Below are 14,957 nucleotides of genomic sequence, written 5' to 3'. Positions count from 1 at the left end.
GTCTATATGCATCTCTACGGATTTTATGTCCTATGGCTATACATACTTCCGCCATTCACACTCGACTCACGACTCATAAGCAATTTTATAGACAGACAGAGATCTTACCATCCCGACACTACTGGAAGTCCTCGACCCCAGAACCTAACCCATGCAATACGTTGTTTTGTTTCGCCTGACCTGACCCCATTTTAACCACAAAGGCAGTTTCTCGAACAGCTCACTAGCTAAGCCATGACCCTCCTGCGACGCCTGTTCAAATCAGTAGGGATTCAATACACTAGCGCCAGTATATTGCCGTCATTAGATATATATGAAAGCAAATTTCATTCCAATGGGCCAACTCCCGATTTTTAGGTAGATTATAACGAGCCTGTCTAGGTATAGTAAGCACTCAAGATAGCGGAGATCTGGTATAATTGATAGCCTCTAATTTATATTCTATTCATAGTATAACTATAGGGCGAGCCCAATTTGATTCCTAAATTGTAAAAGAATTAGTTCTTGTACGGAGTGTACCATAACTCTTACCTGATTGACAAAACATCCACCAAAGGGGAGGACTGAGGAATATCTTTCCGAAAGTCTTTGAATTTGGAGATTCCACAAAACTTGACAAGGAATAATGGGCGTATATCCTATCCAACTTGATCACTATCGTGCGCCCGAAATCATTCTTGGTTGTGCCTGGAACATGAGCATTGATATCTGGAATCTGGGCATTCTTGTGCGTCTAGCGAGACACGTTCCTCTCAGATTGATGATATCGCTAACATCATGTCAGCTTTGGAATATCATCCAAGGAAAGGAAATGTTTTCCCAGATCCACGGTCCACAGGGTCACTATCAAGCAAAGGCGCATCTTGCAGATATGATCTCTCTACTCGGTCACCTTCCCCTTGAGTTAATCGCAAGATCTCAGTCGATGTCGGGGTATAAATGGCCCGAACTTGTGATAAGTGCAGATGGTGTGACCTGTGAGAATGCAGAGCAATACTTCGACGACCAATTTTTCGATCATAATGGTATTTGGAAGAGCTTCTTCCTAGTAAATCTGACTGTGGTCTTGCCATGTTGCTAATACGCCGATAATAAACAAATCCCTGCATGAGGATATAATTCTCGATCGAAATCTCGCGGAAACGATGTCCTTGCTCGAAGAACAGGAAAATCAGAACTTCTTCTCCTTTGCGAGGATGATGCTGGTGGAGCACCCAGTTTTTTGACGAACGAAGAAAACCAGCGGGTGATAGAGATCAGGTAAAAGGAATTCATCACAGAGGCCGCTTTGCTTTGTCGACTAGGTCCTCATCCTTCCATACCGAAAGACCATTCCTTCACCTGTAAACGTCATCTATTCTGCAGCCCAATAGATCGGGTTTCTGCCAACAGTCGCCGACACAAGAATCACCCAACCGGGCGGAGTCTCTCCTAGAAATGCAATTAACACCTTGTAACGGAAAAAACTATTAACTTATAGCTCATTTCCCCAACTTAAACCGGCGGTAATATCACGCTGAGCCAGTTGAGTGACTTGATCCCAGTTCGGTGACTTCTACGAAGAAATCACACCCAAGGATGGCTCCATTGCCGAAGGCATTAACATCAAAGTATTGGACTACCAAGTGTGAGACTTACTAGTCCAGTGCAGTGCGGGCATCTGATATATCATCTTTTGAATTCTGTGCCACATGCGACACTGACTTGTACTTGGCTGGCACTGGTGTGGGCAGGGGGTGTTTTTCTTTGACTAGTTCGGGCAGAATTTCTTTCTTTCCAACGAACAGAGATGTATTTGTTGTCATATTGCCAATGAATATCGATAGATGGACAGTAAATGTGTTCGATCTGGTGATATACTTACAATTATTTCCCCGCATGAGCTTCCAAATGACCTGGGAAAAGCGGCTAGGGACGTCGATATCCCCACGCCTTAGCTTGAACGCCGTGCTGTTTGCCAGAAATAATTTATTCTGCGAGAGTTGTCTATATCTCTTTGGAAAATGCGTGTAGGAGTAGTATACAGGAAGCCAAGGGGAAGAAACATGCCGAAATAAGGTCCCAACCAGGAACAGGAACACAAAATCCAGGGACTGTCAGGACTGTCATACTTTGGCTTGAGTATGTTGCTAGTTAATATGGCTGTTGGGTTTGATACACCCTGTGACAAGAACACACGCTTGTTGAACCCGAATGTTCCTTTCCCCCGAAATTAGAGATTAAACCCGAAATTCAGCATCCAATTCGTAGTGAGTATTTTCGAGGTTTTCTGCACCATCTGGGAAGTGCACTCGACCTTGCATTTGACACATGGCACGCGACGCGTCCACGAGTATATCCGGGTGTGTAGCGGAAAGGAGTCTGGGGTTTAGATCCCAGTCTGCTAAACCTTGAATGTGATAATATTCCAAGTCAGTAAGTCTCATCCGGTGACATTATGAGGGGTATGTTGCATATCCAAGCCCAAGCGTGAGGCTAAGCCCGAACTACCGAACTAGCCACATCCTAAATCGAACCCTAAATATATGAACATATGAATATGATGGCTCAGTCACGCCAGATAGTCGTCTGTCTTGATCATCTGTGGAATTATCCGGGGTAGATCGGGCAAGAGACATTTAGACTGTGAGATCATCCATCATAGATCTGTTGATCGGTAAACAAATTCCAGTTCAGGCCAGGGGCACATTCCCCGATCACATCCCTTGCTGATCACCCCTGAATGTCCGAGAATCTAACGTCAATATTAATTTCAATAAAGACAAAGAAACATGCTGTACTCTGTAGAATGCGATGGGTCGCGTGCGACTCGCCTTCCCCTTTCGTCCCTTCCTTCCAACTCCTATCTCTTCTACTGTCTTCATTCCGCACATATTTAATCGCATTGACCCTCTGGGTGGCCCTTCGTTTGCGATTCCTCTAATCCTGGAGCCCTAAACACTGTATATTTGTATACGTCCATCGCGTAATCATGCGCATTCCCTCTCTGTCACTTCCTTTGGCCCTGGGCCTCGTGGGAACTGCTGCCGCCTATCCTCACCCTGAACAAGGGTCAGACTTGCGTCGCGGGTCCGACAATAAAGCCAAAGCCGATGCTGTCAAAGAAGCTTTCCAACATGCCTGGGATGGCTATGTAAAATATGCTTTCCCGCACGACGAGTTGCACCCAGTGAGCAATGGTTATGGTGACTCCAGGTGAGTGTTCTATGAGCATATCCATCACGCGGTATAACTTACACTCTCAGAAATGGATGGGGTGCATCGGCTGTCGACGCGCTCTCAACTGCTATTGTCATGGGCAACAAGGATGCCGTGAGCAAGATTTTGGATCATATTATGACCATTGACTTCTCAAAGACCAGAGACGAGGTCAGCTTATTTGAGACAACTATCCGGTACCTAGGCGGTATGCTGTCTGGTTATGACTTGCTTAAGGGCCCTGCAGCGAATCTCGCTCCCTCATCGGACCATGTGGATGCCTTGCTCGCCCAGTCCAAGAACCTGGGCGATGTTCTAAAGTACGCTTTTAACACTCCATCTGGTGTTCCATACAACAACCTCAACATTGGTTCTAAAAGCCACGATGGTTCAAGTACCAATGGCCTCGCCGTGACTGGAACTCTGGTTCTAGAGTGGACGCGCTTGTCCGACCTGACGGGCGACGATGAATATGCTAAGCTGAGCCAAAAAGCCCAGTCATATCTGATCAACCCTCAGCCGTCGAGCGGACAGCCATTCCCTGGTCTGGTGGGAAGCAACATTAATATTTCTAACGGCCATTTCACCGACGGTGCTGTCTCGTGGAATGGCGGTGATGACTCGTTCTACGAGTACTTGATCAAGATGTACGTCTATGATCCCAAGCGGTTCGAGTCATACAAGGACCGCTGGATCCTTGCAGCCGAGTCGACCATCAAGCACCTTACATCACACCCCAAGAACCGCCCGGAACTGACTTGGCTGGCGTCATACTACAACGGCCAATATGACCTCAGCTCGCAGCATCTGACCTGCTTTGACGGCGGCAGCTTCATCTTGGGCGGTACCGTTCTGGACCGACAGGACTTTATCGACTTTGGCCTGGAGCTCGTGAACGGTTGCGAGGCTACTTACAACCAGACCCTGACCAGAATCGGACCTGACTCGTGGGGCTGGGACCCGAAGAAGGTACCGAACGATCAGAAGGAATTCTTCGAGAAAGCCGGTTACTATATCAACAGTGGCTCATATGACCTGCGCCCTGAAGTCATTGAGAGCTTCTACTACGCGTACCGGGTCACCGGCAATGAGATCGTAAGTACTTGCGCCATGGTGGAGCCGAAGATATACTAATAGAGATACAGTACCGCGACTGGGCATGGAACGCCTTCAAGGCAATCAATGCCACCTGCCGCACCGACTCAGGCTTCGCTGCCGTGAGCAGCGTCAACACCTCTGGCGGCGGTTCAAAGTACGATAACCAAGAGAGTTTCCTTTATGCCGAGGTCATGAAGTATGCATACCTTGTGCACGCAGAAGGTGAGTAATTTATCTTGCTATCACTTCTATAGCCACGTTAACCATCTTAGATTCTCCCTGGCAAGTTCAGAAGGGCAATAAGAATACCTTCGTGTTCAACACTGAGGCCCATCCCATCCGCGTCGCACACACCTAGTTATTTGCATACTTCTGCCGTCCGAGCACCTTGATAGATAGTATATGTATCAAGTCTACATTACTTCCTCGCTAGGTTCGACATAGAAAGCTGTAGGAGAAGCGTAGATCTATACAACTTTTTGATCCTCACCCAACAGACTTTTACCCCACCGAGACTAGTTGCATACGAAACGCTCACCAGTAAATATTTGTCACTAAACATTAGGATTATTTGACACAGTAAATGTCAGAATTAAACATTAGCCTCAGCCCATACTTCATGAGCTCGTAACAGTGTCAGTTCACCAGATAATGCGGACAGTCTTGATAGAGTCATGTCCCATACATCCTTGCCCTGAGCATAATGAGCTCAGATTAAGCATCAAAAGAAGGCTTGAAGTCCCTCCTCCCAGCCTTCCGCTCAACATGACAGGCCCTAGAAGCCCACACAACAAGAACAAGATAGAAGAGCCTAGAGATAACACCCCGTCAGTGTCTCAGAATCGATAACAAACCTAGGATTTTGATACTCACACCCCAAACAACATAACCGAACACCCAAAACACTCAACCCCATATAACACATCATCATCAGTAGTACGAGAAAGTCCATAGCCACCCCCATTCCAATAAGCAAGCTCATGCAAATCAAAACTAACACTGATGATCTGCGCAATAAATGCAATACAGTCCAATGTAATGCTCGCTGCGGGTGGAACGATGCAGTTGCAGAATATGACGATGAGGTAGGCGGTTGACCAGATGAAGCCGTAGGCAGACTTGACAAAAAAGTTAAAGTATTAGCGAATATCCTCTTGCAAGTTGAGACAAACAAAAGATATAGGGATATAAGGTGTATAAGTTACTCACAGTACCAATATTAATACTAGACCATGCAGATCCTAACCCATCCGTTGAAACAATTCCTTCGTCGTGTTGGACCATAGCCCAGGAAAAGCAGATAACGGCCGTCATGGTGCAGAGTACTGTTCCGAAGCGTAGGGATAGGAAGGAGAACCATTTCTTCTGTTGTCGGGGTATTGCCTCGATACACCATGATGGGTTGGTTTGATCGTAAGAAGTTGAAGGCATAATTACCACCTAGTGTAATATTAGATATTAAGATAAGTAATGAATAGTTGGTTATATCAAAGGAAGACCTAATTTAAAAGATCTTATTCCCTCTTTATACCCCCCCGGCCCCCAAATTAGTTAAAGAAAACCAACTATCGTATATCCATGTGTCGCGATAATCATTTCCGTTTATACTCGACACAGCCATCATTTCAACCGCAGTGGCAATGCCAAGGGCACGGCATATCCAACGATACACGAACGAACCAATGAATCTGGCTAAAGTCTAGCGGAGAGTTTATGCCCCAAACTGAAGTGTTCAGGATAGCTGTTCTGCGTAGCTTAGACGTCGACTGTTGAGATGGGGGTATGTCTTGGCGGTGATCGGCTTGGCATTTGAATTTTGGTTTGGTTGGGTGCCTGAAGGTATGATGTCGATGGTCTATTTATAAATTTGTACTTATGTGCTGTGTGGAAGGCTGGTAACTTGTTGGAGTTTGGGGTTTGCATTAGTGACTTCAGTCAGACACTTCAATTGTATATACTGGGTGTTCTTTGACCGAAACTAGCGGGGCTTCGTGCCAACACATGCTGGCTATGTAGGAAAGATATCAATGGAGCGAAACACGAAGCGCTGACCCTTGTCAATCCTTCCAGAGCCTACATAACAACCAGCACTCCTCGGGTATGGTATATAAAATTCAGATATCAGATCTGTCTCAGCTGCCTCAACTGGCTTTGTTCTTAACCTATTTACATAACTCATAGTGAGACTCGTTCCTAAGACAGAATGACAAGAATATCTAATCTAGTGGACAACAGCACGCGAATATGAACAGTATAATACTACTAGATAAAAGCCCCAAGGCACTGCGCCATCAATCAACCGGAAACCTCGAACAACAGGCAGGATCAGACAGTCTTAAGCCGACAAAAGCAAGAAGACTTGATTGGCACATCCGACCTGGCCAACCGAATCTTCAACTGAGACGCGAAAACCCTCGCCTCAGTCTTCCGACCCAGCTTGACCAAACACTCATGATACCCATGTGAAGCCCAAACATTATTGGGATGACGCAGAGCCCGTGCCAGCGTCGGTTCAATGCCCAAATCCGCGGCATAGACCACCACTGCCTCGTCCACTCTTCCCTGTTCAAGTAACAACGCACCAAGCGCATGTCTGGTCGGCTGCATCCAGCCCCAAGGCTCATCATATGGCAGCGAATCATCTCGTTCAACCGCTGTGCGCAGGTACTCGAATGCTGTCTCATGTTCACCGCGCCGGTACGCTATCTCGCCATCCAGCATAGCTTCTCCGACGCCTAGGATATCTATGCAGCGGTTGTTAAAAAGCGTGCGCGAGTCAGGCACCTGTTTCGTTGATTGCTGAAATAGCGTGCGCTCTTCTTCTGCTTCCGGGACTTGACCCGTAGCTGCGAATGCGACACCCTTGGCGTAGTGCATCATGGCAGTGGTGACGCAGTAGAGACTTGCATCAGCCGGTAGCTCCAGAGCAATGATATCATCCCAGCGACCGAAACGAATCAACCCATGCATCTGCATCGCCACGAATCCTTCCAACCAGTCAGCCATTGGAGGCGACTCAGTGCGCAGAAGCGGCTCAGTCAAGACCCGTGCCAGCTCAGCACCCGTCTCGAGAGCAATCTTCGACTGTCCACCTAACATAGCAGCATACATCCTGAAATGGTAATCATGTGCGCGATACAGATTATAGAAATGACTCGTAGGCTGCCTCGCGAGGAACTTCTCATCAGCGCGAATAGCCGAAGTATTGGACACAACCGCACGACGATAATCGCCACACAAAATATCAATATGCGTTGGCATATGTTCCAAATGCCCAGCATCAGGAACAAGCCCACGCAAACAATCCGCGATCGGCAGCGCAATTTCCGGCGTCCCAGACATCTCCATGAGATGAATATATAAATGCAACAAACCAGGATGATTGAGCGCTTCATCTTGGGCAAGAACCCGATCCAGCGCTCTCTTCACCTGCATCGTCTTTGCGTCGGGGGACGGCTGGCCCGTTTTCAAATCCCACAAGCTCCACGGCGTCAGATTCATCAGCGCGTCGCAGTACAGCGCCGTAACGTCATAGTCATCCGGATAGTCATTATACACGATGGTAATCGCATCCGCATACGCTTGATTCCACACCGTGCAATCCTCCACCGGCAGTTCCTGCGGATAGCGAAACTGCAGCGCGTCGATAAGTGCAACTTCCAACGGCGACGTAGCGGGTGCATGTTTCTTCGCGTCTAGCACGGCGCGATGTGCACGTGTCGTTGTAGAGGCCAGATCTTCGCCATCGAAGAGTTGCCAGGGCTTGTTATAATTCGGACCTAGGGCGAAGGCCAGGCCCCAGTATCCCATTGCGCATGTTGGGTCAAGGGAGACGACTTCCTCGAAGCAGCGGATTGACTCTTCATGGTTGAAGGCGTAGGCCCAGATTAGGCCGCGGCTGAACCAGGTTTGGGCATCTTCGTTGTCGGTTGTTACTTCACGACGGTAGTCTCCGAGGTCGTAGTAGTCGGACATGTTGTGGTGGGGGAGAGTGGGGTTGAGGTGCGGATTGTATGTATGCAGCTAGCCATTTTGGTCATTTTGGTGCGATAAGGATAAGCTAGAACTACACAGACAATTTTATATAAGTAAGTTGTATATTGTACATTAATTTAAAGTAGTTAAATCATATATTCATCTCTATCTGTGAAATTGAAAGTGAGCGAATTGATGCCTCAGGCCAGACCCACATTCCTACGCAAATCTGCTCACTTGTGCTCGATCCCGCTCACCTTGGTGGCCAACCTTGCGGGTATATAGTCCTCTTCATTCTGATTTCTATTCATTCATTTTTTTGTTACTTGTACATCCAAGGTATTTCCTAGTACATATACATAAAATTTTCCGTCTCACCTTCTCATCTCATCCGATATCCACTCTTTACAATGTGTGGAGAAAGCAACCGTCCAACCTTCGGAGGCACCATCGCCGTCCTCTTCCCACGAGAGAATAGAACAAGCCCAAGCCCCTCAGAGATATCTCGATCATCATCGCCAGAATCAATCTCATCATTTTCGTCTACGTCATCAACTGCTTCAATGTCTTCATACTCGCTCTTCTTCCGCGACACAGACCCAACAACCCAGAGAACGAAAGCAATCTTCCGAATGGATGACACAGAAACATATCACACGCTTCGGGGATGTGGACATGTCGATGTGCGGATCGAGTAAGACCACTCCTTGTGAAATAAAATATATTTGAAATGACAGAAACTTACCCTTCGAACAGGAAATATGGCGATATCTCCAACACATCATTGAGCAATAGTCCACTTCACCAATTCCGATTGGAGATGACACAAGACAGAAACTCGAAATCAGCATGTCAAACTGAAATGGAGTTCGAGTTGCCTCAACGGCTGGACCTGGGCGTCTCGGAGAAGGGTGTTATCGGCCGGCAGGTGACGGTCAGAGAGGTGGGGGGATCAATCCTGGGGATTGGAATCGTGGGATACAATTAGATTGTTTTACGGTTATATCTTGTACATACATTATGGGCTTAGTTGGAATGGAGTTTGCTTTTCTATTTGCGTGGAATTTCTAACTCTGTCTACCACTTCCATATATAAAATTGAACTAACTTTACCAGAAAAGTATCAATCACTGTTTTGGTTTGAGTGAAACACAGCTTAAAGCTTCAGAGGGTTCTCCACGCCAGCAGTGTACCGCTTCTCGGCTTCAGCCCAGTTAATAATCTTCCAAATACCCTCAACGTATCCGGCCTTGTTGTTCAGATACTAAACAAAGACAATCAGCACAAAGCCACACAACGAGGTGACCGAGCTAAACTCACCTGCAGGTAATAAGCATGCTCCCACATATCAACACCAAAAACAGGTACATCAGGACCATTAACGGGATCCTGATCCTTAGTAGTAGTAATCTCAAGACGACCCTTGGCACCACCCTTACTAACAAGCCAACCCCAGCCACTACCCTGTAAACCAAGAAGCTCAGCACCGAAAGCCTTAACAAAGGCCTCGTGCGAGCCCCAGCGAGAGACGATAGCTTCGCGGAGAGTGGGTGCACCGGCGATATCATTACCGGGTGTTCCGGGTGGAGTCAAGTTCTTCCAGAAGAGGGAATGATTAATGTGACCACCGCCATTGAAGCGGATCTTCTGTTGCAGGGCGATGAGAGAGGGCACATCATTTGACTGGGTTGCTGTGACTTGTGCAGTGAGCGCGGCATTGAGGTTGTTCACGTAGGTTTGGTGGTGCTTTTGGTGGTGGAGCTCCATAATCTGCTTGGAGATGATGGGTTCCAAGGCCTAGGAGTGGTATTAGTGGTTTAGCTTTGTACGTGGGAATGAATGTAGCTTACATCGTAGCCGTATGGGAGAGGAGGGAGGGTATGGGTTTGCGAGGCCATGATTGTAGATGTGAAGATGTCGCGATTAGGGGATCGAAACGGAGGGGAAGGAGACAGAAAAGAGAAAATGAGAGAATCAAGATAAAGGGAGCCCGAAAGGTCCCCCCGTCCCCTCCTAAGCACGCAAGTTGAGGCCACCAAGGTATTTCCCGAATGGGCGAGTGGGATTGAGCACATTTGCTCTTATTTACTTTGATTGGCGGAATGGGTGGTGTTGACCCATCGACATATATCTTTCAGTATATGAAAGCCATTCCACTACTCCGTATTTCCGTAGATGATGTTATCTTGTTGATGTCACTTTAATAGGTACTTTGATCGAGGAAACAAATGGAAACCGAAGGTCCCAGATGGATCCGGACAAAGTGGTAAATTGAACACTCTCGAGATGCTCTTACATGATCTTACATGTATCTAGAGCTCACGCATAGGGATACTCGGCAATGTATGCTCGATGGAAGACTATTTTTTACGATAACATCTTTATTGCACGCTGAAAGTTCTATACATGCATGTACTGCATGGTTCTTCTTGGCGCCCTACTCTGGCCCCGCCCCATCTGACTGGAAGTACTTGAGCCACATTTGAACTGATGTCCAACAACCTACATCTACATGTACTGATATAACAAAACAACAATTACCATGAAGACATTTACATTCCATACTTCAAAGCTTCCAAGGTTTGCACCGTTTGTGCAGATTACTAATCCCCCAGATTTGCGGGGTCAACCGCGAGCCTCGGTCAAATCGGCGCAGGCCAAACGGCTAACCGGGACCGAGACTATTTGAAGCTACAGCTTCCCCTTCAATGGACCCCCAAATAAAATCAAAATGTCTGCCGAAGAACAAGTCAAGCTCAGCAACTTCTCCGACATCTTCTCAGTCGAGGGGAAAGTCGCCGTCGTAACAGGCGGATCCCGAGGTCTAGGACTACACGCAGCCTCAGGGTATGTCACGCTCCCCCAAAAGCAAGCCACAAACTAAACAAAATACAGCCTCCTCCAAGCCGGCTGCTCAAAAGTCTACATCACCTCCCGCAAGAAGGCAGCATGCGATGAAGCCGTCGCAGCACTAAATGCCCTGCCAAACAAGCGGCCCGGCGCACAAGCCATCTCCGTCCCAGCCGACAGCGCAAAGATGGAAGAACTCGACCGGCTTGTCGCCGAGGTGAGCAAGACAACCGACCACGTCGACATCCTATTCGCGAACGCGGGCGCAACATGGGGTGAGAAGTTCGATACGCACCCGGAGAAGATGTTTTCCAAGGTGATGGACTTGAATGTGAAGAGTGTTTTCTATACGATCCAGAAGTAAGTTCAACCCATCCCAATCAAGGATTCAAAACAAGAAATGCATAAATATGAGATATGATATAGAATCTAACATCAACCAGATTCACACCCCTCCTCACCAAAAAAGCAACCCTTCAGAACCCATCGCGCGTAATAATCACAGCCTCAGTAGCAGGCATCGGCATCGGCACCGTAGGCGAAAACGCCACACCATCCTACTCAGCTTCAAAGGCCGCAGCAATCCACATAGCAAAGAACCTAGCCGTGGAACTGGGTCCACGTCATGTCCTGACGAACGCTATCGCGCCTGGATTTTACCCGTCCAAGATGGCCAGCGGACTCATTGAGGCGAAGGGGGGTATGAAGGAGATGGAGGATTATTCGCCTAATGGACGGCTTGGGAAGCCGGAGGATATTGCTGGTTTGGTTGTCTTCCTCAGTTCGCGCGCGTCGAGTCATTTGAATGGGGCTGTTATTACTACGGATGGTGGTGCTGTTCTTAAGGGGAGGCTCTAGGTTGGGTGTATATGTACATGTACACGAACGGTTAAGTTATATAGGCCCGTCTTCTATCCTTATATGTAAATGGAAGGTGAAAGACCGTTGAACAGAGTAGCAGAATTCATATTCATAACCCATGCTATTGCTATATACATATAGTCAAAATAATTAAAGCTTTGCACTGATCGAGCCTACACGGCCCTGCACGGCCCGGTCTACAACCTCCATTGCCTGGAAAAGCTCGTAATCATGCTGCTTGGGGGTCACGACTTGGACACTGAGAGGTGATCCCAAGTATACGCGGCGGTCGGTTGTCTTTTCGTTCCCTGTAATAAAATCATTAGCGACCTTACGCAGAAGTATGATGCTAAATTAGAACTTACACAGTTGCCGGTTAGCCTTGTCCCAACTACCCAGCACAGGCGCGTCCATATCCCGTCCATTCTCCAGATCTGATTCCGCGAATGGACGAACTGGGACCACGCCCGCTGGATAGTCCAATAGGACAAATGTAGATGTGTAACCAACGGCATTGTAGCGATCAAGTTGCGGTACCGGGTGCGGAGCCACAGGGCAGATGATAGCGTCAACACGTCTAGTTTTCGACGATCCGTTTGATAAAGTCCACATCTTTAGCATCTCCTTTTCAACTTCAGTGCGCTGGGCTTGCAGTCCAGCAAGCTGAGGAATGGTCAGATCTTTGCCGCGCTTCATACGGCCCTGCAGCCAAGGGGTAAGTTCCTCGTCCATGCTCTCGATCAAATTGAGCATGTGAGAGCCATCATCAACACCCATGAGTCGACCAGCGAGGGCTTGGCATTTTGGCAAGACCGATGGAACGGGGATCTCGACAACTTCAACGCCGGGTGTATGACGGAGTGTCTGGGCGACTTCATCTAGGATACGGGTGATAGGCGGGAGAGGGGTGACGAGACCATCAGTTTTGAGTACGCCGATGGTAAAGCCGCGAGGAGGAGAGAGTGATCTCGGCACAGGATGTGAAGACCATGAGCCTGGAATTCCATCTTCGCCGAATAATTCTGCGCGCGGGACGATCTCCGCCATGATGGCATCGATGTCTGCGACGGAGCGGGCCAACGGCCCAGCCACAGCTTGCAAACCAATCTGGCCCTTGCCTTCAATCTGGCCATTCATCTGACCTCCAAAAGGTACACGTCCCAAGCTGGGCTTGAACCCATAGATACCCTGACACATGGCTGGAACACGGATACTACCACCGATATCCGTACCGAAGCCGACCATTGACCCACGCATGGCGATCAACGCCCCCTCGCCACCGGTGCTACCCCCTGCAGTCCATTGCCGATTCAGAGGGTTCAAAGTGCGCCCGAAGAGGTGGTTGCAGCTGTCCAGTGTCGCGAGTGTTTGAGGGATGTTGGTCTTGGCGATGATGACCGCGCCGAGGGATTCGAGAAGATCGACTAGAGGAGCGTTCTCTTTGGCGGCCTTAAATGCGAGTGCAGATAGTCCGATACTCGAGTCCACTCCTTGTACGTTGAATGTATCTTTCACCGAGATGGGTAGACCGTGCAGAGGGCCGACCGGGGCTCCCGTGCGCTGCAGATGGGCATCTAGTTCCAGGGCTCGCTTCAATGCACGGTCAAAGAGGGGCTCGGTAAGACAGCGGGTGAGCTGGTGAGCGATTGCTGCTCTCTATAATAGTCGTTAGCCGATGAGCGGAAAGCAAGGAGATAGCAGATGGCATACCTTACAAAACCCGCGCACCACCTCTTCAGCCTTGAATCTTCCCTCCGACATCTCTGCGACAAGTCCCCGGATATCATAATTCTCAGTTATATCCAACTCCTTGACAGAAAGAAGACCACAAGTCCGTGGAATTTCCATCACGTTCACGCGTCCATATTTCTTCGGGCCCTCGGTGATCGACTCGGCGACAGAGAGCATACCCTCCGGAATGGCGTTAGCGGGTAGACGCCATTCAGGAGGAATAGCAGCAGTAAGCTCTGCTTGCTTGCGTTGAGCAATTGCAATATATCGGGGTTGGGAAGACATGGTGTGTGAAGAAGAGAAGTGGGGAGAACGTTGGTTTTGCATGCGGGGAGTGCGGAGACAGCCTCGGTCCCAGAGCCGACTACCGAACCACGGTGATCTCAGGTACATGATTAGTGAATAGTACATAAGATAGTTGTAAAGTGGAGATATATTTGAACAATGCCTTTTACACTGGTTTTCATCTCTTATGCGCCTCTAAGAAAAAGCACTATAAGAAACTGTGTAGATATCTCAAAGAAGTGGATTCTTCTGCTTAAATGTAATTTTAGCTAATTTGGCTATATTGATACTCTCTATAAATGAGTCACCGGAGAGCGGCAAAGAGATGAATATTCCACTTAGATGCCGCATTGTATGTGAGTTTCATCGACAAAGGAAAGAGAATCTAAGGAGGGAGAGTATAGAACCAGGGACCGCTCAGGATCACACCATGTCTAACTCAAGAGTTCCGTATTAGAGCCCAGTATCGTGTGTTTCCATTGTCGGGGTCCACAAATCCGAGCAAAACTGTGGCTAACTTCTACAAGCCTTGGCTGAATCCTTCGAATCTATGTTTTGTCTTAATTATAAACGTCCAGGGCCATGGCGTGACTCGTTGTTATGATCTTGAGGCTTAAATGTCTTGTTTGTAAGTGCAGTTTCGAGACATATTAGACAGTTGCACGACATATTATATAACACTGCGCGATCTAACGTTAACTGAAGGATTGCGCCTGGAGCGGCCTACGTGGTCAACGCTCAGTGCCAAGGAATCCCGCCTCTCATACTTGGCATTGGCTTATATCCCATGCTTGAGTTTATGGCGGTAAGCTTACTATTTCTTATTAGGCTAAGCCTTAGTGAAAACCTTGGGATAGCATCATCCAATGGTAACATTCAATCTGGGGGTCCGGGAGTGGAAAGTGCCTGGACTCCCGGGATGGCCGATAAAGAGATACGCGATTTGACCAATTATGGCG

The 14,957-nt window shown here is 48.1% G+C and overlaps 8 protein-coding genes across 8 annotated transcripts; 4 read left to right on the top strand and 4 right to left on the bottom strand.

Moving 5' to 3' along the window:
* Window positions 1-625: 625 nt before the first annotated feature.
* Window positions 626-1,264, top strand: N7446_010390 (uncharacterized protein; the record flags this gene model as incomplete). The annotated part of the gene is made up of 2 exons (XM_058519133.1): window positions 626-1,025; window positions 1,113-1,264. The coding sequence occupies 2 exons, from the start codon at window positions 626-628 to the stop codon at window positions 1,262-1,264; spliced, it is 552 nt and encodes a 183-aa protein (XP_058369921.1).
* Window positions 1,265-2,971: 1,707 nt separating this feature from the next.
* N7446_010389 (glycoside hydrolase family 47 protein) lies at window positions 2,972-4,654 on the top strand (the record flags this gene model as incomplete). Its single annotated transcript, XM_058519132.1, has 4 exons — window positions 2,972-3,195; window positions 3,246-4,293; window positions 4,344-4,518; window positions 4,569-4,654. 4 exons carry the CDS (start codon window positions 2,972-2,974, stop codon window positions 4,652-4,654), a joined length of 1,533 nt encoding a protein of 510 aa, XP_058369920.1.
* Window positions 4,655-5,010: 356 nt separating this feature from the next.
* N7446_010388 (uncharacterized protein) lies at window positions 5,011-5,727 on the bottom strand (the record flags this gene model as incomplete). Its single annotated transcript, XM_058519131.1, has 3 exons — window positions 5,011-5,107; window positions 5,170-5,414; window positions 5,506-5,727. The coding sequence occupies 3 exons, from the start codon at window positions 5,725-5,727 to the stop codon at window positions 5,011-5,013; spliced, it is 564 nt and encodes a 187-aa protein (XP_058369919.1).
* An 894-nt stretch (window positions 5,728-6,621) lies between these two features.
* On the bottom strand, window positions 6,622-8,271 carry N7446_010387 (TPR domain protein; the record flags this gene model as incomplete). Its single annotated transcript, XM_058519130.1, has 1 exon — window positions 6,622-8,271. One exon carries the CDS (start codon window positions 8,269-8,271, stop codon window positions 6,622-6,624), a length of 1,650 nt encoding a protein of 549 aa, XP_058369918.1.
* A 345-nt stretch (window positions 8,272-8,616) lies between these two features.
* Window positions 8,617-9,312, top strand: N7446_010386 (uncharacterized protein). Its single transcript, XM_058519129.1, has 2 exons — window positions 8,617-8,965; window positions 9,028-9,312. Exons 1-2 carry the CDS (start codon window positions 8,682-8,684, stop codon window positions 9,257-9,259), a joined length of 516 nt encoding a protein of 171 aa, XP_058369917.1. The 5' UTR covers window positions 8,617-8,681; the 3' UTR covers window positions 9,260-9,312.
* A 115-nt stretch (window positions 9,313-9,427) lies between these two features.
* On the bottom strand, window positions 9,428-10,169 carry N7446_010385 (superoxide dismutase; the record flags this gene model as incomplete). The annotated part of the gene is made up of 3 exons (XM_058519128.1): window positions 9,428-9,535; window positions 9,592-10,068; window positions 10,122-10,169. The coding sequence occupies 3 exons, from the start codon at window positions 10,167-10,169 to the stop codon at window positions 9,428-9,430; spliced, it is 633 nt and encodes a 210-aa protein (XP_058369916.1).
* A 760-nt stretch (window positions 10,170-10,929) lies between these two features.
* N7446_010384 (oxidoreductase, short-chain dehydrogenase/reductase family) lies at window positions 10,930-12,034 on the top strand. Its single transcript, XM_058519127.1, has 3 exons — window positions 10,930-11,118; window positions 11,167-11,481; window positions 11,565-12,034. Exons 1-3 carry the CDS (start codon window positions 11,003-11,005, stop codon window positions 11,977-11,979), a joined length of 846 nt encoding a protein of 281 aa, XP_058369915.1. The 5' UTR covers window positions 10,930-11,002; the 3' UTR covers window positions 11,980-12,034.
* A 98-nt stretch (window positions 12,035-12,132) lies between these two features.
* N7446_010383 (putative general amidase) lies at window positions 12,133-14,106 on the bottom strand (the record flags this gene model as incomplete). The annotated part of the gene is made up of 3 exons (XM_058519126.1): window positions 12,133-12,290; window positions 12,348-13,638; window positions 13,693-14,106. 3 exons carry the CDS (start codon window positions 14,104-14,106, stop codon window positions 12,133-12,135), a joined length of 1,863 nt encoding a protein of 620 aa, XP_058369914.1.
* Window positions 14,107-14,957: the final 851 nt, after the last annotated feature.

This window comes from Penicillium canescens (genome assembly GCF_028828765.1).
Source record: "Penicillium canescens strain IBT 15451 chromosome Unknown utg000006l_segment0_segment0, whole genome shotgun sequence".
Classification (NCBI taxonomy): Eukaryota; Fungi; Ascomycota; class Eurotiomycetes; order Eurotiales; family Aspergillaceae; genus Penicillium; species Penicillium canescens.
This window is presented reverse-complemented; position numbering and strand designations above follow the sequence as displayed.

Bases quoted from the DNA above. Each gene is read 5' to 3' on its own strand.
- N7446_010386 (XM_058519129.1), top strand. From the start codon at position 8,682: ATGTGTGGAGAAAGCAACCGTCCAACCTTCGGAGGCACCATCGCCGTC. The intron at 8,966-9,027 runs GTAAGACCACTC...CCCTTCGAACAG, and splicing joins CATGTCGATGTGCGGATCGA to GAAATATGGCGATATCTCCA.
- N7446_010384 (XM_058519127.1), top strand. From the start codon at position 11,003: ATGTCTGCCGAAGAACAAGTCAAGCTCAGCAACTTCTCCGACATCTTC. The intron at 11,119-11,166 runs GTATGTCACGCT...AACAAAATACAG, and splicing joins GGACTACACGCAGCCTCAGG to CCTCCTCCAAGCCGGCTGCT. The intron at 11,482-11,564 runs GTAAGTTCAACC...AACATCAACCAG, and splicing joins GTTTTCTATACGATCCAGAA to ATTCACACCCCTCCTCACCA.